The sequence below is a fragment of the Watersipora subatra genome, chromosome 1 (assembly GCF_963576615.1).
Source record: "Watersipora subatra chromosome 1, tzWatSuba1.1, whole genome shotgun sequence".
NCBI classification, from domain to species: domain Eukaryota; kingdom Metazoa; phylum Bryozoa; class Gymnolaemata; order Cheilostomatida; family Watersiporidae; genus Watersipora; species Watersipora subatra.
Window position 1 is genome coordinate 8,488,390 of NC_088708.1, and position 24,077 is coordinate 8,512,466.

Consider the following 24,077-nt stretch of genomic DNA (forward strand, 5'->3'; position numbering starts at 1 on the left):
TTTGTGTATAATCCGATCAGATGGGTAAGTTTTAAGAGAATTTCGACAATTTACAAAGACTTGGTAACATATTTAAATAGGTTTGTATGTGTTTTGTATCGTTATTATACTTTAACTAATCTACAAAATTATGGTTAAATTTGTTGATGAAATTTTCAAACGAGGGTTCGTCTCATTGTTGATGAATAATTTTCGTAAGCTGTGTGCACACGCATTTATCATAAAAACTCCCTAACTTCGCATCCGCTCGTTTGGTCGTGGAATAATCATGTATTTCTCAAAGTTTGTGTATATATATACATGTATGTGTATCCCTCCAGTTATAGCTATTAAGATCTTGAAGTTAAAATTCTGCTTCTAGTTGAATTTGAACCATTGACGAATGCATTAACAGGTATTTTATCCAGACACTCTACCACTGAGCTACAGAGGCATATTGATCAAAGATGTTTACATAAATCGTATACCGTATGACACGCTAATTAAATTAGCAATGCGCCCCGCGTTATGATGTCCCTGTTAAAAAATATTTTTTGTAAGGTTCAATTACTATATTTGGGGTCAAGGCCAATTCATCTCACGCGGAGAATTATATTATCTCTGTAGGAATGGCCTCTACATTCTCTCACCGTTCGGTCAGACAAAGACACTACAATATCTCATTTTTACATTTGTACCAGTATCGAGAGGTACCAGTATCGTCGTATTCAGAGTTTTGAAGAATAGCTGCTAGTGGAACAGTAACCTTTTTTATACACACACTTCTATGCAAGAATTGTTATTATTAATTCAACATATTCAGGATTTTTATTTTGTTTTCTCAGTTCTAATCAATTGTATCATTACCGAATCATCTCTTATTGTAATCATAGCAAAACAGACTTAATTTAGCTATTACTTACTAATGATTTCACAATTACATATAAACCCTTTTATAGTCGTTTTATTTTTTTCATTTATTTGACCTGCGCGAAACATTTTCCTCATGATATGAAGTTTAAAAGTTGTTTGACAACATTTGAAAATCTTTACAGTTGTTTTTATTTTCTCTCTTAATTTATTTCAATTACACAAAACACTTTTTTCATGATATGTAGTTTGAAAGTTAGAATGGTAAATGTTGTTATATGTTAAATACAAATCAATTTTCTGTCCAAAGACTTTTTATTACCCGGGCAATGCCGGGTTGTATAGCTAGTATATACATATAAATGAAAACATAAAATCCGAGCAAAGTGCTCAATGATAAAACAGAGCAAGTTAAAATCAGTAAAACAGATTATAACTTTAGATAAAACTCTTCATTACTAATAGTGTCATGCTTGCTAAAAGCGATCTTCAGCAAGATTGCTGAAGATCGCTCTTAGCTAGCATATGAAACTATTACTAATCCTTGCTATCAAAAGCTTGTTAGAGATATATAGGTTGTGAATAATACACTTACGACACATTGTTTGTTCCTTCTAGGCCCCGGAATGAGAATAATACCTTTATGACACATTTTAATTAAAGTTTTGTATTTGCCTAATTATGTAAACTCACAGACTCATTATTACATATTCTGTATAGTTGGAGCAGATATTTTTAATAATAGAATAAAAAGGGATGAAATAACTCCTAAAAGAATAGCGGGCCGAAGTTTGAAGATCTGCTTATCATTTTGCGACTATGCAACATTTAGTGAGATGGCAGAAAATAATCACATAGTAAGTTTAGCAAGAATGATATTAGAAAAGAGACATTTCAAGACAGGTGATTCCATCACCATAATCGTGCCAGTTTCCAATGTCTATTCAACAACATCCTGATCAATAGGAAACACGTTTTGTCAGCGAAGATTTTCGGTGATGACAAATTTTTTGAATGAGTTCGTTTGTTAAGGAATATTATGACTATTAGAAATCATGAATAGTAACAAACAATTGTATGCTTGGACTAGATGGCGCTCTTCCTCACTTTGTTTTTCTGTTATACACTGCGAAATTCTCGAAATTTCTTAAAAGTCAAATTTGGCAGTCACAGCGCGCTGATTACGTCAGAATAACAAATATTCCGATATGCTATTTACGGAAATCCCTCTAACAACGAATGCAAAAGGTGTTATGCTTGATCTCGCTCAGTTTGGCGTTATTCAATATGATTGAAATATAGTTATTTCAAAAACGAAACCAGAAACAGGTGATAAAAATTTTAGCGATTAAAAAGTTGAATTTCCGTAAAATAGTCAGAAATACATACTAAAACTTAGCTTTAAGTATGTGTTTAGTAAGCTAAGTTCATTTAAGTTAAATTCAACGTTTATGTTATATGTCTGTCTTGAAGATAAGAACTATCTACGATACGAACTGCGCATAGTACATTGTAACGCTACATTTTATTGTAGATTACAACCGCTAAATACACTAAAGTTACTGTAGGTAACTATATTTACTAAAGTTAACATATTTTTTGTTACTAATTTCTAATATGTACTGTACGTATATAAAGATTTTACAAATATTACGTATATAAAATGGTGATTTTACCAGGAGGTGTTTACATTTGGTATTTACTATGGGTTTCTGTACCACTCTACACGAAATATTTGCCTTACTAGGCTAACACTGGAGTGAATTAAAATCGTTCGGCGAAGGTCCATTGTATGTATTTCTTTTTCACCCCATGCACTATCCTATGGGTCGGAAAGCATGTTTCTTATCTTTCTAGCGTCTCAAATTCATTTGGCGAGAAATGACTGCCAGCCGGTCTTAGCATTTTATTGGGAAAGTTTACATGTTCCTTGCCCTCTATCATCTGACTGGTTTATTTGTGTCCCTCAGTCTCCAAAGCATACTTCTAGGGACAACACAGTATAGCTGGTTATACATAAGTTGAGTACATTTGAATCTTTTAGTCGGCAATGGTAGTCAACTAAAAACAACAGAGCTTCTAATCAAGAATCTGTATCCATATATTTACTGCGATTTTATTAATCTGCATTGTTTGTGGGCAAGTTAGATTATATAAAGGAGCTTGAGCTCTAAAATATTGCCATTAGTGAAAGACGAAATTAGCTGCAATAGGTAAGTATGTAGGTGTTACTAATATGGGTCAGATTGGGCGTTTTGCTTGCTCAGGGCAGAATTATCAAATAGTAAATAAGTAGACCTAAATTAGTAATATACAGTGTATACATGTAATGAGTAAAACGCTCAACAAATTTTTGTTTTAGAAAAAAAACATGAAATGAATAAAAAAAGTAAAGAAAATAATACCAAACGCATGGTATATTCAATGCTTAATTTGTTGGTAGGAAATTAGATTTGTCAAAAGTTGTTATAAAAATAGCGATATAACTTGTTTGCAAACCATATACTGGCTGCGTTCTGAGGCGGTGATTCTGTCTGACTCTGTAAAGCAGTCACGCTCTGAGTAATAGCTACAGTAAATGCCTAAACATAGTCCTATAACTAGCAATCCATTTAAAAAGGTGTTTTCTACTCTGTTAGTCGCATCTATTATTTTTACAAACTTGAAGAATGATATGTTACAAATGTTGCAAAATGTTATGTTACAAAATGATCTTTCAGCACTGTTTGCATCTAGGGACAATTCATTCAGGAATATTGATAATTTATAAAGACTAATTCGAGTATTAATCTATGGTTAGTAGTTGCAATTCTATTTGTAATGAAACCGCACTAGCCAAATCAGATGGCAGTAACAAAATAATTAAACGAAACCTAATGAACGTTAATTTTAAAAATGAAAAAAGTGTTTTCGTTATTGTTTAAACAGCCCAAAACTACCTGCAACTAATGTACAGTCATACTTCGACTTACGAGCTTAATGCGTTCCGAGACTGAGCTCTTATGTCAATTTACTCGCATGTTGGTGCAATTTATTTATATATAAAACAATTAAATATATATTGATTGGTTTCCATACTCTAGAAAAATGCAAATAAAACACTCAAAACAAGATATTGTAACAGAAAGAACATGTTGGTTATTGTCCTAAATTACCACATGCTTTCAAAAAGCAACAAATAAAAAAGAATGCAAGGAAATGTGATTAATTAAAAGGTAAAATTAAATACATACAATAGCAGCTAATGCTAGCATTTGCCAGGGAGGGAGATATAAGTGTTATCCTTCATTACGACAGTTGAATTTGATATATTTGGATTTTATCAAAGTCTTAAAAGACAAATTTAGAAGCAAACCTAAAAGCAAACTTTCATTTTTAACTTGACGTAATTAAAATTTCTTCGGCGTTCATACTTTGAAGTTTCTCGCTGGTTAGCTAATTTTGCCTTTGTCGCACTTTCAACGTGTTGCGATTAGGACAAACACTGGTGTCGTCACAAAGGGTTAATGCACGACCACTAGCCAACTTGTCCGAAAGTTTATTTTTATAGTTTTGATAGATAGCACCGGCCTTTTCACATAGGCCTTTTGGCCTTTTCACTACTGGCCTTTTCGCCTTTATTGAAACATCGTTTCAGTTACGCTGTCACCGGCCAATTGTTTATCTTTTATCCAATGCCTGAGCAGTCTCTCCATCAGCGGTGGTGAAGATCGCTGCGCTGTTTAGAAACTATGGTTAGTCCTGCAAACTAAATGCCCCGAATATAATCCTTCTGTTTGATAATTGTGGATGTATTTCTGTCATATTGCTGAGCTAGCTCAATCACGCATACACATTTTGCATATTTTACAATAATTTTCCGTTTAATATCACTTGTTATCATTTGCTTTTTCTTTCCATTATCTTTCATTTTACTGGCAAACTTTTGGTCTACGCACCGTACTTTTAATTCACATAATTCTGCACTGAAAATCGCGCACAAAAAAAAACACGGTACAAAAGTTATAACCTGAGCAGTTGATAAATACAGAGTGATGCTGTTCTCATCAAACATCTCCGGCATACTTGGGCAACTGAATCACGTGTTCGTATCTCAAACATGGCTCGTATGTTAGTGCTAAAACTTGCTTAAAAGCTGGCTCATATCTCAAGTTTCTCGTACGTTGGAGCACTCGTAAGTTGAAGTATTACTGTATTGCGACTTTCTATCTAGTTCAATATAAGGAAAACTCTCCTTAAGTGTTTTATTATTAAAGTTTATACACATAGATGTTTTATTGTGTCTGCATCTATCGTTTCTTCAGTTGTGTTTATCATTCACTATGTTTCCATGATGCGCAGTGCTTCGGAGTTGCGCTATCTCCGAATCATGGAAACGACGTCTTCGCACTGAAATCACTGCGCACTGATCAATGCGAAGCCAGTGCAAATTCGCAGCAAGGAAACAGCGACTTCGCAGTGGCTGCGCATAGCTCTCATGCCGTGGAGACGGATTCTTTGAGGGCCATAAACTAGTACAAAAGTTATTCCGCTAATCTTGTTTTTTCTATTCTTCCGATCTTCTTTCACCTAAATTTAATTATGGTCTGCATTCACGAGGATGATGAGGTGATTACTTTCCTGGACTTTGTTATCGATGCCAACACTTTTCGAAAAATAGGTGGCAAGTCCTAAATTAGCGTTTAAATAGTATATTACTTAATAATACTTAATAAAAATATATTAGGCCTACTTTGTATAAGTGTGTTAAGGTTTGTAAAACCTTATGAATGTGTATTGTAAATAAAAGTATAATGACGACAGAATCATAAAAAGACCGTTTATGACGTTCAGTATCCGTGATCGATTCTATTTCTCCATCAGGCGATTCGATTTATACAATTTCTCTTCTCTGGCTAATTTGCTGAAAACCACTGCGCAGCATGGAAACGTACAATCCCCTCGACTTCGGAGGGGGCTGCATCGCAGTACTGCGCACCATGGAAACATAGTGATTGATTCCCAAGTTTACTGTGATGTAGTAAAAAGTGAATATTACAGGATTAAAAAAATATGTCTGCATCTGTGTAGAATTGCTAGGCCTCATAATAATCATTCTCACAATTGCTTTTAACTGATAAAATTATTTTTTACAAAAAAACTAGTACGCTGGCCATCTGGTGCGCTGTGAGAGATTGCCATGCGTAATAAGTATGTGTACAATTATTCCTACATATAGAAATGTGATCGAGTGTTGTAGTGGCAGCATTCTTGTCTGAATCTGTATATCTGGGCTCGGTTCCTGTGTGGTGCAATCGTTTTTCCTAACGCTCTCAGCATTGCTTTGGATGGACACGGCTTTCATTATAGTAAAGGTTGTGTTAAAGAATAGAGAAAGCATAATATTATTATGCTTTATTAGTTATCTTGAGGTGTTGACTGATGTTCTAAAAAAGAATCAAGGAGATTGACTCACTAGAAGCTGAGATATAGCCAGCCAAACACAGGTCTACCTAATAACGAATCAGAGGAAAACCCTTCGAAAATCCCGGAAATTGTGACGTATAAAATCGACTTATTGGTCATGCGCCGGAGTTGCGCACCCTTACCGCCGTTACGTATAATGATTGTTTTAGGCTACGAGATGTGAAACGCTTCTCGCGATAGTAAAGAATTTACAGACTAGCTCTGGTTTCTCAGGAAAATCAAGCAAACTTTGTGTGGTAAAGGCATTTGCCCACAACCCCTCGCCATGATTTTTCAAAACAGAAGAGCAGATTTTGACTATTGTGCTTCAAATTTTAACTCGATCTCCACGGATATGCTCCGAAGATCCTCTGTTCAACGAACGGCGCGTGTATAGTCTATATACGACATCCGCGATTTGCAATTTGTTTAGAATAAGAAATGGGAATGTGAATTTTTGTTCATTCATCATTTTTCTACTGGGTACCTACTGCAGCATTCAGTTGATTTTCATGATTATCGTCACTATTAACAGGCTGTAAGTTCACTACAGCCATAATTTTAAAAAGAATAACTTGACCGTGCTGCTCTTGCTGTAAGAAAAGAAAACGATAACTTTTGATTTGATTTTTCTATTTATCTATTATCTTATCTATGATTATTTTTTATGATTAATATAACAATCATAATGCATATTATACAAAATAATAATATAACTGCGTATAGAATAAATGATGTAACTAATATAATTTGTAGAAAATTCCAAATGATAACGGAGATTGATGATTGATTTAATTGATTCCATTTATTAGCTATATTTAAAAAAATCTGAACAGCGCTAAAGATGAGTCTGAATAGGGAAGCTAAGTAGGAAAACAAAAAAACTGAGCTGAACTAGCAAGATAGCGAAATGTTGCGAAATAATAGATGCGTGTAATTATTTTATGCTAATACTAATCTACACGTCAGAGGGACTGGTTCGGAATTCTCAGAGCAATGATTGTTAGGCCCAATTTGATTGTTCTATACTTCCGGGATTAAACCAATTGAAACGCCTTGATTGTTATAGGAGAGCGCATTAGTTGGCTTAATTGACCAATGGCACACAAGTCGATTTCATACGTCATATATTGATGATTACCAAAACACTTATGTTTTTTGGTAGACCTGTGTTTGGCTGGCTATATCTCAGCTTCTGGTTGGTCAATCTCCTTGATTCTTTTTTAGAACATCAGTCAACACCTCAAGATAAATAATAAAGCATAATAATATTATGCTTTCTCTATTCTTTAAAGATTGAACAGACTATGCTATACAATAAGCTATACGATATGCCATACAATATGCCATACAATATGTTATGCCGTGTTAGTTATGTAAGAGTTAAGGTACTGCAAGCTATTAAACCAGCTAATTAAATATAGCAAAAACCTGTTTAAACACAAAGCGTTTAAACAAGGTACAGCACAAAAATGCTGGACGGTGAAGCCATAATATATAAATATGCCAGTAATTGATCACTGCTGTTCATTTGAAATGATTATGGCTTCCAAAGTCCAGGCCCGGTCTATAAGTGAATTAGCTGTACTACCCGGCGTTGCCCGGGTAATAAAAGAGTCTTTGGGCAGAAAACTTATTTGTATTTAACATATAACAACATTTGCCATTCTAACTTTCAAACTACATATCATAAAAAAAGTGTTTTGTGTAGAAATAAATTAAAAGAGAAAATAAAAACAATTGTAAAGGTTTTCAGCCTTTGTCAAACAACTGCAACTTTCAAACTTCACAACTTGAAAGAAGTTTCCTTGACATAAATTAGGATGAAAAATAAAAATCTAAAACTGTTTAAATGTAAATGTGAAGTCAAGTAGCAAGTAATGGCTAAATATAGTTTGTTTGCTACGATTACAATGGAAAATTATTTGTTATACAATTATATGATTTTAGTTCGTTTCAATGTTGGCATGCGAAAATTGGCATGCCAAATCGCATGCCAACACTGGCATGCGAAAATATTGTAGGCCATAGACGTACATAGAGTGGTATAGAAACCCGTAGTAATTATCGAATGCAGTCACCTCCTGGTAAAAATGATTAAAATCATCATCTTTGAAAATAGTAACAAAATAATGTGTTGACCTTAGTAACCATAGGTACCGACAATGACTTCAGTGAATTTTGTGGGTGTGATCTGCAAAATAGTATAACATTACAATGTATTACGGAAAGAGTTTTTACCTTCGAGACAGGAGTGTAATATAAACGCTGAATCTAACCTGAATGAATTTAGCTTACTAAACAGAATGAATTAGCTTACTAAGCACATACTTTAAAAAAGTTTTAGTATGCATTTTAATAAACTTCAAACTTTTAACTAAAATTTTATCATTCATCTGTTTTAGCTGTTTTTACTACATTTGTATAACGGAAAATGCTGAACTCATCATGGCGAGCAATGTATATCCTTTAATAACGAATATATTCAGAACACAAATCGCAAATTTCAATTTCGAGATGAATTGTCGTTGATATCGTGGGGTGGAATAAATTAGTTAGGTAATTCGTTAGCATATACTTAGGTCCCAGAATATTTTTTAACAGGGCATCGTAAAGCGTGGTCGCAATGCTAAAATAATTAGCGTGTGCATACTAATGGCTATAGTTGGACACCCACAACGACGACAGATACACAAATAAACACACAAACTTTCAAAAATATATAGATAGATATGATAGAGAGGGAGTTTGCGTCGCTATGGAGATATGTTCATGAAGTATAGCACTTTGCTCATACATCGATATTCACAATGCTCTATTGTTAGGCTCCCTAACAATAAAGTTTGTCGTCTATTTCCATAAACATCTCTAACCTTGGTTGCTCAAGTGACCTCTGGTTTATGTAGTTTATGTTGCTAATCTGTAGGAATGCCGTCAGTTGGAAACTTGAGAAAGTTTTGCACAAGAATACCTACATGTATAACAGTCGTATGCCGAAGTGTACTGGGGAAGAGAGACATCTGTCTTCCTGTCCTGTTAGGATGAATGTTCGCAAAGTAGACCAATGTCCAGGATCAGCGCTGTTTGTAGACTGTGATGCAAATATGACTACCACCGACTCCAATGTCTCTCGTATTACTGAAACTAGTGAGTATTCGAAACGAATCTTTTCACCACGATCTCCTTTTCATTCTCTAGCGCACCGCATATGTAATCAACTATTCACTTGTCTATATACAATGTAATTATGAAAACTACAAAGTGAAGAAATTGTTTTAACTACGAATTGTAGGAACACGCTCTAGTTGAACGTGAACTCGTGTTAGGTTAAGAAATGACCAACCTGGCTGCCATTTATAGCCACTGATGTTCAGCAAGAGGGGACTAGCCAGTGTGCTAATGGCTATGCAGGCCAAACATTTCAGATGATATTTTTGCAGCTTTATACGAAATTGGTATATTTTTTTTAAGGTTCATGATGGTATCAGGCTATGCTTTTAAGGTTCATGGTAGTATAAGGCTATGCTTTTAAAGTTCATGATGGTATAAGGCATTGCTTTTAAGGTTCATGGTGGTATAATAACATAGGTAATCTGTAAGGGTGTTACCTTAGCGGCTTTCAAGCTTTTGAACAGTATGGCTTCTGGGGTGTATTTTCCCACCTTTTAGTCTACAATCAGCTGAGATCTGAGTCTAATGAATGGTCAGTGATAGCGTGAAAGAAAGCAGGCAATGTTGAGTAATCACATGTTGCATTTTCACAATTACTGTAAAACCTCTATTTGAATGCCACTTTTACTTGCACGCCACCTCTATTTGACCACCATCTCTATTTGACTGCCACTATAGGAGATGGGTTGAAAAATAGAGGGCCACCCTTTAATTGAATGCCACCTCCTTTTGACTGCCACTTTGACATTCTTTGATCTTTACGAACCCATAATAGCAAGTGATCAGTAGAAAAGTGTCCACGAATGGTGCTAATTACTTAGTTACATCATTAAAATTATAAGTTACCAGTAGAAGTGTCCACAAAACCGTACTAATAATGACTTAGTAACATCAATAACAATTATTTCCAACTCCAGAGTTTTTCGGATTTTTCGTTAAAACTTTGAAAGCAAAAAATAGAAATGATTAACAACTGTAGCAGGCCAGTAGTAGTTCAGTAGTACTTCATTGATCAACACGGTCTTGATACATCTTTAGGCTAAAAGTTGTGCTTAGCAAACCCCCAATGTTTGTGACGTTGCATGCTTGCTCATTTGGTTTTACGCTGACATACTGGAACAGCCCTCTTATTAGTTTGAAGGCGCAACTAAATCAACCTTGCTAGTACAGTCATACTTCGACTTACGAGCTTAATGCGTTCCGAGACTGAGCTCGTATGTCAATTTACTCGCATGTTGGTGCAATTTATTTATATATAGAACAATTAAATATATATTGATTGGTTTCTTTACTCTAAAAAATGCAAAAAAAACACTCAAAACAAGATATTGTAACAGAAAAAACATGTTGGTTATTGTCCCAATTTGCCACATGCTTTCAAAAAGCAACAAATAAAAAATAATGCAAGGAAATGTGATTAATTAAAATGTAAAATCAAACACATACAGTAGCAGCTAACGCTAGCATTTGCCAGAAAGGGAGATATAAGTGTTATCCTTCATTACAACAGTTGAATTTGATATATTTGGATTTTATCAAAGTCTTAAAAAACAAACTTAAAAGCAAACCTAAAAGCAAACTTTCATTTTTAACTTGACGTAATTAAAATTTCTTCGGCGTTCATAGTTGGAAGTTTCTCGCTGGTTAGCTAATTTTTCCTTTGTTTCGCTTTCACAAGTAGCCTTTCACTAGTATCTGAGGACGTTTGCCTTTGTCGCCCTTTCAACGTGTTGCGATTAGGACGAACACCGATGTCGTCACAAAGGGTTAATGCACGACCACTAGCCAACTTGTTCGAAAGTCTGTTTTTATAATTTTTATAGATGACACCGGCCTTTTCACATAGGCCTTTTCGCCATTTAACCACCTGCCTTTTCGCCTTTATTGAAACATCGTTTCAGTTACGCTGTCACCGGCCAATTGTTTATCTTTTATCCAATGCCTGAGCAGTCTCCATCAGCGGTCGTGAAGATCGCTGCGTCGTTTAGAAACTATGGTTAGTCCTTTTGCAAACTAAATGCCCCGAATATAACCCTTCGGTTTGATAATTGTAGATATATTTCTGTCATATTGCTGAGCTAGATCAATCACGCATACACATTTCGCATATTTTACAATAATTTTCCGTTTAATATCACTTGTTATCATTTGCTTTTTCTTTCCATTCTTTCATTTTACTGGCAAACTTTCGGTCTACGCACCGTACTTTTAATTCACATAATTCTGCACTTAAAATTGTGCACAAAAAACACGGTACAAAAGTATAACCTGAGTAGTTGAAAAATACAGAGTGATGCTGTTCTCATAAAACACCTCCGGCATACTTCGCAACTGACTCACGTGCTCGTATCTCAAACATTGCTCGTATGTTAGTGCTAAAACTTGCTTAAAAGCTGGCTCGTATCTCAAGTTTCTCGTACGTTAGAGCACTCGTAAGTTGAAGTATTACTGTATAACTTAATTTACGACACAAATTTTGTGGAGAAAGGTTGCTACTCGAGAAGATCAGTAAAATATGGTCATAGTTGACATTACATCAGCATAGAAAAATCGAATTTGAATCGGTAAAATTATTGTGATATGTTTACCATCGATTTTCCCAAAAAACATATTGTTCATGGAAGAACATCAGCCAAAGAGAGACCGATGAAAAAGGTACCAAGAAGGAGTTATAGGGTTGTGAAGCAGGAAATACGATGCGTAAAAACGGCGGGTAATAAATGTTTTCACAAAACTTTGAAAGAAAGAACGAAAAATGAAAGAACAAAGCAAAAATTCACATTTTTGGAATTTCCCAATCTACACTACCGACTGTCATATTCTATGTTTTCATAGTTGTTGCAGTACTTATTTTAGCTTCTATCATTATTTCAAGTGAAACTTCATAGGAAGCGGGTCCTACCATGTTTTATGACGATTTTGACGACCTGATGACAGGAATAATTGAAAAGTGACCGACGAGATGGCCATTTATCACTGTAGGTGACGTTGACGAGGTGACATGGTAGTGTAAGTAGGATTACTAACTGCCTTATTATTTGTCTATAAATCAACACGATCAAACGGAACTTCACTAGTTTTGGTTTGAAGCATCTGGCCCAGCATTCATAGGCTGACAGGTAATTTATGTATACAGCTATGAAATGCCACACTGACAGCAACTGTATTTTTGAGTCGGTGACTGACAGTGATTATTGAAGACAGCCTCCGTCTATTTTCAGTACAGGAAGTGTAGCCCTAAAAACCTAAGACGCCTGTCACTCTCCGCGGAGTAATCAGCAACGCTCCCAAACATCACTCCTAAGTTTGTGAAGGTCACTGGTTGAGCCATGCTTTTGACTAGCAGAGGTTCAAGCCGAGCAAGATTCAGGTTTTCAACGCAACCCAGTGCCACCAGAATGAATATTTGTATTAAAATAACGAATGGGAAGAAAGAGGTTGTTTTGGTTACCAACTTGAAGATAAAGTTGATCCAGTCATATGATGATTTTCTAAAGAGGTGTAAACAACTATATATCATGGAAGCCGAAATACATATATAATCGAAAAAGGTGCCGATTGTGACAACAGTGATTTTAAAAGTGACTATTCTGACCACAACTTTGTGTGGTAGAACCCCCATAGGACTAATTAAAACAGATCGACTTGTTGATTTAGACCATAGACCAGCAGACAAACATCATAATTTTATGTTTCATTTAGCAAAATGATTTTTTCAAAAGATCAGCTATATTTTGGTCATGAAATTTAGAACTATGTTATATGTGTGACCTACCTTTTTGTCGTGTTTTGGAATATTGTTGTTATTATAATATTGCAACCTTCGTGTTTCAAACATGCTATTGCAGGCTCTATCATGTTGTCAAAACTTTGTTTTTATTTGTAACGTCACAACAATACTATTCCTTTGGCAACCATCAAAATCATTGCCAGTCTATTTAAGACTAGTTAATTTTGGCTCATCAACTACATGTATCTCCACGTTTGGTATTTAGGATGGACACTGAGTTTTCCTTATTATTGCTGTTACAGTAGGGGAATGGTGGTAGCTAACGCCTCACAGATGTGCCCAATGAAGTCTTCATGCTTAGTGAATATTTAGTTGCAGCTGAAAACACTTCCTCATCGCACACCGCTGCCCCTACTACTCCACTATCTACTTCAACCATTCCTACGACCCCTTCAATCCCTCCCTTCACACCCCTGGAGGTAATGCTCAATGGAAGTTCGAGGGGTCTAAATAATGAGGGCAGATTACTAGTGAAGCACAACAATGTGTGGGGGACAGTCTGTAATGAGTTGTGGAGCAATGAAGATGCCTTGGTAATCTGCAGACAGCTCGGCTACAGGTACACCATTATTAATAAATTGATTGCTGGAGAGGAAGTGTGATGAGATAGGTATATAAAACATAGGCAGATCACTATATATCATTCTGATCTTTTCATTTTCTTAAGGCTAGTTCACACTATATCACTGTATTTCAGTGTTAATCACACAAAACTTTGATGATCGTCTTTGTTCACACTATCACAAACCTATCCGCGTTCACATCAGTGAATAGTCTGCAGCAAAGCTTTCTCATATGCTCATGTGTTTCTCATATGCTCATGTTTTTCTCATATGCTCATGTGTTTCTCATATGCTCATGTGTTTCTCATATGCTCATGTTTTTCTCATATGCTCATGTGTTTCTCATATGCTCATGTGTTTCTCATATGCTCATGTTTTTCTCATATGCTCATGTGTTTCTCATATGCTCATGTGTTTCTCATATGCTCATGTGTTTCTCATATGCTCATGTGTTTCTCATATGCTCATGTGTTTCTCATATGCTCATGTGTTTCTCATATGCTCATGTGTTTCCCTAGCCTGTCTTGACAAACTGTTGTTTTTGCGGAGTTGTCCCCCCGTCGAGCGGGCGAGCAACACAACAGCTTGTCACAAGACCATAGAGTTATCTCCCCCTAGAGTGATAACAACACGAGCGTTTCCAGTGCCAACAAGGTCGTTTAGGCCACGCCCCTTTTTTGTGCTAGTCAGTCGTAGTGATTGACTAGATCAGTAACATCAGCCATGAGAAGGGTTAAACAAGGATCATGAATTTCCAGTTAAAATAGTAATTAATGCTCATATTAAAGAAATGATGATTTTAGTTTATTACTCTAATATATGCTTATTATTTAAAACAATTCAATACCTACCAGGAATGGCTAAACATATTATGGAAACGTTTACCTTTCCATATCCATTTCCATAAACATAAATATTTTCATAATTTTAGGGAAATGGATATGGAAATTTTATTTTAGAAATATGGAAATAATCTGGAAATGGAATTAATATGGAAATGAATTATGGAAATGGGGAAGTAATATGGAAATGAATTATGGAAATTTTATGGAAATGGAAATGAATTATGGAAATTTTATGGAAATGAATTATGGAAATTTTATGAAAATGGAAATAATATGGAAATGAATTATGGAAATGTTATGGAAATGGAATTAATATGGAAATAAATTATGGAATTTTTATGGAAATGGAAGTAATATGGAAATGAATTATGGAAATGTTATGGAAATGGAAATAATATGGAAATGAAGTAGGGAAATGTTATGGAAATAGAAATAATATGGAAATGAATTATGGAAATGGAAATTGTGACATACACGTAATCCCTGATACCTACATGACTTTCAAAGGCACTGAATTGATAGTGTTAAGTAAGTGAGTTAATGCAATCAGTTACTCAGAGATAAGATAGATAGTCATACTGGGGTTGTATTACATTAGTGTGATGGGAAGCTAATCGACTGCCATCAACTATGAGCTGTACTGCCCGAGTAATAAAAAAGTCTTTGGACAGAAAATTTATTTTTATATAACATTTAACATTCTAACTTTTAAACTTCATATCATGAGAAAATATTTTTAAGCAGTTCAAATGAATTAAAGAGGAAAAATAAAACAAATGTAAAGGTTTTCAAGCTTTTCAAACAACTACAACTTTTAAATTTCATATCATGAAATAATTGTTTTGTTAAAATGAATTAGGAAAAAAATAAAACTGTAAATGTGTTTAAATGTAAAATAATTAACAAGTAATGGCTAAATATAATCTGTTTAGCTATGATTACAATGAAAAATTATTTAATAAGGTAATGTGAAAGTCTATTTTATTTTTATATAATTATAATTTAGTATAATTAAGTATAATTTATTTTTATTTAACATATAACAACATTTGCCACTTTAACTTTCAAACTACATATTATGAGAAGTGTTTTGTGAAATTGAAATAAATGAAGAGAAGAGAGAAAATAAAAACAACTGTAAATGTTTTCAAGCTTTTTCAAACAACTAAAACTTTTAAATTTCATATCATGAAAGAAGCTTTTTGTTAAAATGAATTAGAAAGAAAAATGAAACTGCAAATGTATTTAAATGTAAATGTGAAATAATTAGCAAGTAATGGCTAAATATAATCTGTTTAGCTATGATTACAATAAAAAATTATTTAATAAATAAATTAATAAAAAAGTCTATTTTATTTTTAAATAATTATAATTTAGTATAATTAAGTATAACTTATTTTCATCTAACATATAACAACATTTGCCACTCTAACTTTCAAACTTTTTGCTTGCTTACATCAAGCAAAGATGTCCACTAACTAGTGGACATCTTTGCTTCAAGCTAGTCTATGTATTTGATTGATATGTATTGAAATCTAATATTACATGCAAGGGCTGTTTGTGAACTGTGATGTCAATGAATCACTATCACCATACAATGTCAATACTTTCAGTTGATGGCAGTCGATTAGCTTCCCATCACACCAATGTCATACAACCCCAGTATGACTATCTATCTTATCTATGAGTAACCAATGATATACAGCCCCCCCATGTGTGAGGGCTGTATATCCTTGGAGTAACTGATTGCATTAACTCACTTACTTAACACTATCTATTCAGTGCCTTTGCAAGGCATGTAGGTATTGAATTGCTTTAAATAATAAGCATGTATTAGAGTAATAAACTATAATCATCATTTCTTTAATATGAGCAATAATTACTATCTTAACTGGAAATTCATGATCATTCTCATGGCTGATGTTATTGTTCTGTCAATCAGTACGATTGACTAGCACAAAAAAGGGGCGTGGCCTAAACGCTCCTTGTTGGCACCGGAAACGCTAGTGTTGTTGAAGGCACAGTTATCACTTTAGGGGGAGATAACTCTATGCACAAGACGTACTGCACCTAATGCATCAGCTGCACTGAAAGGGAGTTGTTCTCTTCCGTATATGCGGCTTGGCTGCGATGTTATGTCGGTCGCTCCATTGGTAATCATAACGGATTTCGCGCAAAAATTTATGTAGAAAAAAATAAGATTACAACGTTTAAGCAAAGACCAGTCTCTGTTGTAAACGTTAGTAGCATTTAAGAATAAAATAAATTGAAAATAAATTCCATAAGAACAAATAAAATTGACTGATACAAAAATAGAAATAAAACTGACTGAGCGCACAAATAACGACATGTTTAGTCGCTGTTGTTGCCTAAGTTCTCAAATTCTACTAAAGTTTACTGCAGAGACTGGTCGCTGGTTAAACGTTATAATCTTATTTTTTCTACATAAATTTTTGCGCGAAATTCGTTATGATTACCAATGGAGCGACCGACATAACATTGCAACCAAGCCGCATAGACAGAAGAGAACAACTCCCTATAAGTGCAGCTGATGCATCAGGTGCAGTACGTCTTGTGACAAGCTGTTGTGTTGCTCGCCCGCTCGACGGGGGAACAACTCCGCAAAAACAACAGTTTGTCAAGACAGGCTAGTGTTTCTCATATTCGGTCGCAGAAACGACGAAATAATAATCCTGCAGCAACTGTCATGAAAGAAAATATAGCTGTAAGAAATTCGTGACAACCAATCACCATCACCAAAGTGGCATGCCTTACACAGACTGTTTAGGAGGCTCGGTAAACCATCGAGAAAGGTTGACAGCTGCAATATTTTCCGACATATCTGCATTGAATCGATGATGCCATCAGTTTGACGGTGCACATATTCTCATTGATGACGCCATCACATTGAGGTGCACATATTCTGATTGATGATGCCATCACTTTGCCGATGCACATATTCTGCGGATAATTGCTGAGAGGACAATGCTGACAAATGGCGATATAATATGAACCAGCCTTTAAAGCTGTAGCCTTCAAACCTATACACAAGCGCATGTTTTGAATTACCTTTATTAAAACATATTTCAAGCAAGCATTCTGATCCAGACAGAATCTAAATACTTTGTTCGTACTGTAATAATCTCTAATTCTTCTGTATGATCAATACGTTGTATTGTTGGTAAATACCTCACGTATGCAAAATGGTTTAATATTAGTACGCGCATGTGTGGCCTTATGAAAGTAGACCTTCAGATGCGTTTCAGAGAACTTGTAGTAAGAAAATCATTAACGCAACGTCACAATATACAAGGTGGATTAGTCGAACATAGCGTTTCCAATGGAAACATAAGTTCTGGGATATAAATAGATCCAACAATAGATCCTATCATCCGAGAATCAAGCAATGCAGATTAAAATTGTGGATATCAACTTAGTTGCATAGCTCTCCATGGCCTTCTTTTAAAAGAAAACTTGCACTAACATGTACAGGAGAGTAACATAACAACTAAACATGTGCAGGAGAGTAAAGTATCAAAGTATCTCACAAAGTTTCAAAACCATCAAGGAAATTTATAAATTATCGATTTTATTTCTATATTCTCCATAGTAATTTTTACAAACTTTAGACAACATTGTCAAAGACTGTTCAATTACCGTATGTCCCAGTATATGAGGGAGCCGATCTTGCATATGAGCAGACCCTAAAAAAACAGCCCTGAAATCCAGGAATTTATAAGAATTCGCATATAAGCCAGCTCTATAAGTCGTGACGCTCCATACATAACCTACCATACAAATTTGTTTAATTTTTTAACCATAACTCGAAGCAAAGCAAAAGGAAAGCCGTAGATTTACCGCTAACTACATAAAGGTTGACTTTATGCTTTCATACACCTATCAAAGCAAAAGGTTGCGGAAAGGGAGCGATTTTTGTAGGCTAGCACAAAACATTTCATTTTTGCTTGGTGAGTAGTTGTTTAATTAGCCTATCGTGTCTCCCCTCCATCGAAAGGAAACAATCATCTATTTGCATTGAGCAAATGGAAAACATGTTTGCATCTCATGCTGACCTTAGTTTCGCTTTGCAAAAACACTTTTTATAGCTATTACTTCTTCGAGATGATCAGACGCATTACAGCTACGTAGGTTTCACAAATTGTAGATCACTGGACTTTTAAGTTTTAATGACTTTAAGATACTTATAAGGTAGCATAACGCTATTTCATTTGCTTTCAGAGTTACGCACGTATCAGTCGAACACTTATGTTTGGTAACTTTTTTTCGTTTTAGAATCAGCCTATATGCGGGGTTTTACGGTAAATGGAAAGTTATCCGGTTCCATTTTTAATACGTACTATATATCATGACTTGTCAACCTGCCCTCCATCTTTTCTCTTTTAGCAACTACACAGAAAGTTCTATACACCACTCCATAAGTAGATTTTATGAGCCAAATCTACTCCAGGTTGTCTGGCTGACTTATGTCAAATGTCAAGGAAATGAGACAAATCTTGGGCAGTGCGAGTACACGGGATGGAATATTACCAAGTTAGAGTGTACACACACTTTTGATGTCAAACTCAGCTGCCTACCAGGTCTCTTTTTGTCTTTCACTTTTATCTTTGAAATTCTTAAAAGTCTCTGATTGTAGTCTCCTCCAGTCATGTTGGTCTTTGTCAGTGAAGTGGTAATTGACTCAGTAGTTATTGTATTGGCTGACAGACAAAATCCTGATTTCATTTAATTCGTTTATAGCTAGAGCTGTTTTTTAAAATTAACTCACAAACAATGAAAAAGTCTTCATTTTTGTTATTTACCCAAGTTTGTAGCATGGCGTTGAGTAGGCTACACATTCTAGCTGTTTTCGCTATGCTTGACTGGAGAAGCAGTTTAAAAACTATCACTTTCAATCAACTATTATGGATTTTGTTAGCAAACTTAACTAGGTGTTATATAAGAGAAACATGCAAAGCCTTTTCTAGCTGCATTTAATGTGTCAAAACAGTCCTATTTTTTGCTATATCTACTGTAAAAAGTTGAGTTGGCGGGAATGAACATATTGTCATATAAAAGCAGAGGAAAGAAGATGAAACTTTAATAAGCTTGGAGACAAATCGGATACGCAAAAGTTATTGCTTCTATAAGTTTCTAACATTCTCAAGCCCCATTTCTCTGACGCTTGCAGACGAAGCTTTTTCTTCAAGCAAGCTGTGTTATATGCTTACATTTATGCAATGCTCCTTTTATTAGATGAAACGACAACTCTCAGTTCACTGGCCATACTGAGCACAACTACCACGACTGTTACAACAACGAGGCAACCAACAACTGAATCTACTACATTCCATGCCCCTGTCTCTACTACGCCAGTTACTTCAACTATTACTCCCTCAAGCACTACCACTGCCCTCCCTATTCCAACAGATGCTCTGGTTACTCTCCAATTTGGGAAGCAACCGAATGAGGGCCTCCTTGTCATTACAATAAATGGAATTAACTACACGGTCTGTGATGATTTCTGGGACGAAAATGCTGCTGCTGTAGTTTGCAGGATGAACGGATATTCGTAAGGACACTACTCATATCCAAACACTTGCTTTGAAGTCGGCAAACTCTAGACTGTCTTGCTTCCTCCTTGGAGTTAGCAAGCTCTAGACTGTCGTGTTTTCTCCTTGGGGTTAGCAAGCTCTGTACTGTCTTGTTTCCTCCTTGGAGTTGGCAAGCTCTGTACTGTCTTGTTTCCTCATTGGAGTTAGCAAGCTCTAGACTGTCTTGTTTCCTCCTTGAAGTTAGCAAGCTCTAGACTGTCTTGTTTTCTCTTTGGGGTTAGCAAGCTCTGTATTGTCTTGTTTCCTCCTTGGAGTTGGCAAGCTCTGGACTGTCGTTTCCTCATTGTAGTTAGCAAGCTCTAGGCTGTCTCGTTTCCTCCTTGGAGTTAGCAAGCTCTGTACTGTCTTGTTGCGTCCTTGAAGTTAGCAAGCTCTGTACTGTCTTGTTTCCTCCTTGGAGTTGGCAAGCTCTGTACTGCCTTGTTTCCTTTTGAAGTTAGCAACTATGCTTTGGAAAAGCACTTGCTCTAAAGGCTTAGATTTTCGTATGTAAATATGGAAAGTGAGCTATTATAGATTTGAAGTGATTTTTACCATTGTTATATGAACTGCTCGGTGCGACTTAGATTGAATCTATCCACAGAGTGCGCTGTGAGAAAAACAAAACTTTCAAGAATGGCTACTCGCTGCATCATTTTGATTCCCATCCACTAGGTGATCGCTCCATGTAAATAGAAAAGTAGTGCGCGGTACTACATTGTAGGGTATAAAACCGCTTTTTGGGATCACTGTTGATTTGAAGTTTTTCGATAACCAGCAGACTATCTAAATTATTAACAATGCCATGCACATAACTTAATGATAGCTTACTATGATGAGCTACTGTGCCTACAGTACTTAGGTTTATATTTAATGTTGGAATAAAAAATGAAATAACTCAGCTCAAATGCAATTATATAGTTAAAGAAATCATATTACTGTTCAAGGATATTTGTTTAGTCAGCTAATGACATAGATTTTACTGTTAACCATTAAAATTGGAAAATTTGAATCAGCTTTAAGGTTCAGTAAATAAATTCGCGATCAACAATAAAAGCATGAAGTAGTTTATTGAAAGTTTATTTATCTGCAAGGTCAATATTGCCTTTTTAGATTACCTAATCAACACTTGATATAATACTCTTGTTAAACTGGTATAAAACATGAAGGATCTTAATCAACACTTGATATAATACTCTTGTTAAACTGGTATAAAACATGAAGGATCTTAATCAACACTTGATATAATACTCTTGTTAAACTGGTATAAAACATGAAGGATCTTAATCAATACTGGATATAATACTCCTGTTAAACTGGTATAAAACATGAAGGATCTTAATCAACACTGGATATAATTCTCCTGTTAAACTGGTATAAAACATGAATGATCTTAATCAACACTTGATATAATACAACTGTTAAACTGGTATAAAACATAAAGGATCTTAATCAATTTTAGAGCTGGATACATAAATTTGCATGTAGCAGCCCGGAGTATTGCATGTAGCTGTCAGGAGTATTGCGTGTAGCGGTCAGGAGTATTGCATAGGAGTATTGCATGTAGTGTACAGGAGTATTGCATACAAGTATCGCATGTAGTGATCAGGAGTATTGCATATAGCGGCCCGGAGTATTGTATAAGAGTATTGCATGTAGTGTACAGGAGTATTGTATAGTAGTGAACAGAAGTATTGCATGTAGTGGACAGAAGTATTGTATAGGAGTATTGTATGAAACTGACAGGAGTATTGCATATAACCTACAGAAGCATTGTATTTAGTGTACAAGAGTATTGCATAGGAGTACTGCATGTAGTGGCCAAGAGTATTGCATAGAAGTATTACATGTAGCGGATGGGAGTATTACATAGAAGTATTGCATGTAGCGGCCAGGAGTTGCATAGAAGTATTGCATGTAGGATATAGAAGTATTGCATGTAGGATATAGAAATATTGCATAGTAGTGAACAGAAATATTGCATGCAGTGGACATGAGAATTGCAATTAGCAGACAGGAGTATTGCATAGGAGTGTTGCATATACGGGAGAAACGTATTGTATTGCATGTAGGGGACAGGAATATTGCATACTAGTAAGTAACTGCTCGTATATACCTAAATTTTTTCATTTCCTTTTGTGTAAATACCTCAGTAATATACCGTATAGGCATAAACTTAATTGTGGGGTAAAATTAGTTAGGGAAAAGATGTCAATAGATTTGAGCGTTAGTTGTCCAGTATGTAACAGTATGTAACAGTATATAGCAGTATGTAACAGTATATACCAGTATGTAACAGTATATAACAGTATGTAACAATATGTAACAGTATATAACAGTATATAACAGTATGTAACAGGCTACCCAACTATTTACTTGCATACAGAAATCAGACTAAAACGTACTGACCCACAACCTACGGTATTTGCGATGTCATTATTTTTATTATTACTTATACGAATAACTCCTGTCATTCATGCAGGGCCTTCCCATATAGGATTTTATTAATTTTGTGGATGGTCTGAGATGGGGTATTTGGGGTGTCCCTGAGCAGTTCATGTAACAAGCATCTCTCTGCTCTCGTGACACCAATTAAAAAAGATGTTATCAAACAGAGACTGGGAAAGTCCTTGCTGTTGTTGGTATCATTGCTCGCATGCAATGGTTGCACAGGCTTTGGTCTCCTGTGAATATATTCATGGGAAAAGGTGATAGTCAAAACAAGCACCGCTGTTATCATTGCAGGGAAGTGATTAACAAGCAAGATATATTCTTATTAGACGTCGGTGATCACTACATGGCTTCTGAGTTCGATGTATTCCCTTCTAAGATGGCGTGTAGAGGGAATGAAACAAACATTTCAGACTGTATTTTCTCAAGTATGCACTCATGCATGCACGCAGATGATGTGAAGCTCGTGTGTGGGCCTGTGCCTGCAACTCTTCCTCCCACCACTAGTACTCCTCTTACCACGACTCGTGCAACTACCACTACAGTTTCTACAACTGTTACTCCTTTCACCTCTACACTTGCTGAGGCTCATGCTACAAGCACCCCCTCGATTTCGACAACTTCTGCATTGCCGGACAATCGAGCCATAAAAGCCAGAGTGCCGGTGCGACTGGCTGGTGGCAGGGATGGCAGCGATGGCCGACTAGAGGTATACATAAATGACACATGGGGTACTGTCTGTAGCAATCGATGGTCTGAGGAAAATGCCGAAGTGGTGTGTCGGCAGCAGAAATACCCGTGAGTATAGCTGCAATCATTGTTCAGGTAGCTTATGCGTGGATGTTGTGGTCCCACACTAGGCTTGCTTACTTCCATGACCGACTTGATCTTATAATATTAGGCAAAAATTATTCATCTCGGAAAAAGATCAGGAGTTGTAGCTTTTTTATATTAGATGTCTGCACTAGATTGTAGAAAACAGAACAGACTAATTATTAATACTGTACTTGTAACATTTTACATCGGGTGCTTTTCTATTGAGTAAGTGTCGCTTAAAAATTGCTATTCTCAAGGTTGATAGTAAAGGAGTAGTTACATTGGTATACAGTCATACTTTGACATAAAAATGAGTTCGTATGTCAATTTACTCGCATCTCAAGGCACTATTTCCTATATAAAATAATTAAGTACAAATTAATTTGTTACCATATTATGAAAAAACCACTTGAAGGTTGACTTGCAACAAAATTCACATTACAGTTATTTGATATGAAAAGATTCACCATGTCTTATTCTGTTGTGTTGTAGGTGCAAAATATGTGGAAAGGTGATTACAAGCTCTTAAAAGCTCAAAAACGAACAGAAAATCGCA

At 35.5% G+C, this 24,077-nt stretch overlaps 1 protein-coding gene across 2 annotated transcripts in view; it reads left to right on the forward strand.

The window, feature by feature from the left end:
• The window catches only part of LOC137385665 (deleted in malignant brain tumors 1 protein-like), a 56,612-nt gene that overhangs the window by 8,853 nt on the left and 23,682 nt on the right, over positions 1-24,077 (forward strand). For both annotated transcript variants that reach the window (XM_068072178.1, XM_068072179.1), the window contains exons 6-10: positions 9,221-9,441; positions 13,568-13,814; positions 19,068-19,261; positions 19,917-20,232; positions 23,000-23,503. In XM_068072178.1, the coding sequence (XP_067928279.1) occupies positions 9,221-9,441; positions 13,568-13,814; positions 19,068-19,261; positions 19,917-20,232; positions 23,000-23,503 (1,482 nt within the window). The remainder of the gene's footprint in view (positions 1-9,220; positions 9,442-13,567; positions 13,815-19,067; positions 19,262-19,916; positions 20,233-22,999; positions 23,504-24,077) is intronic.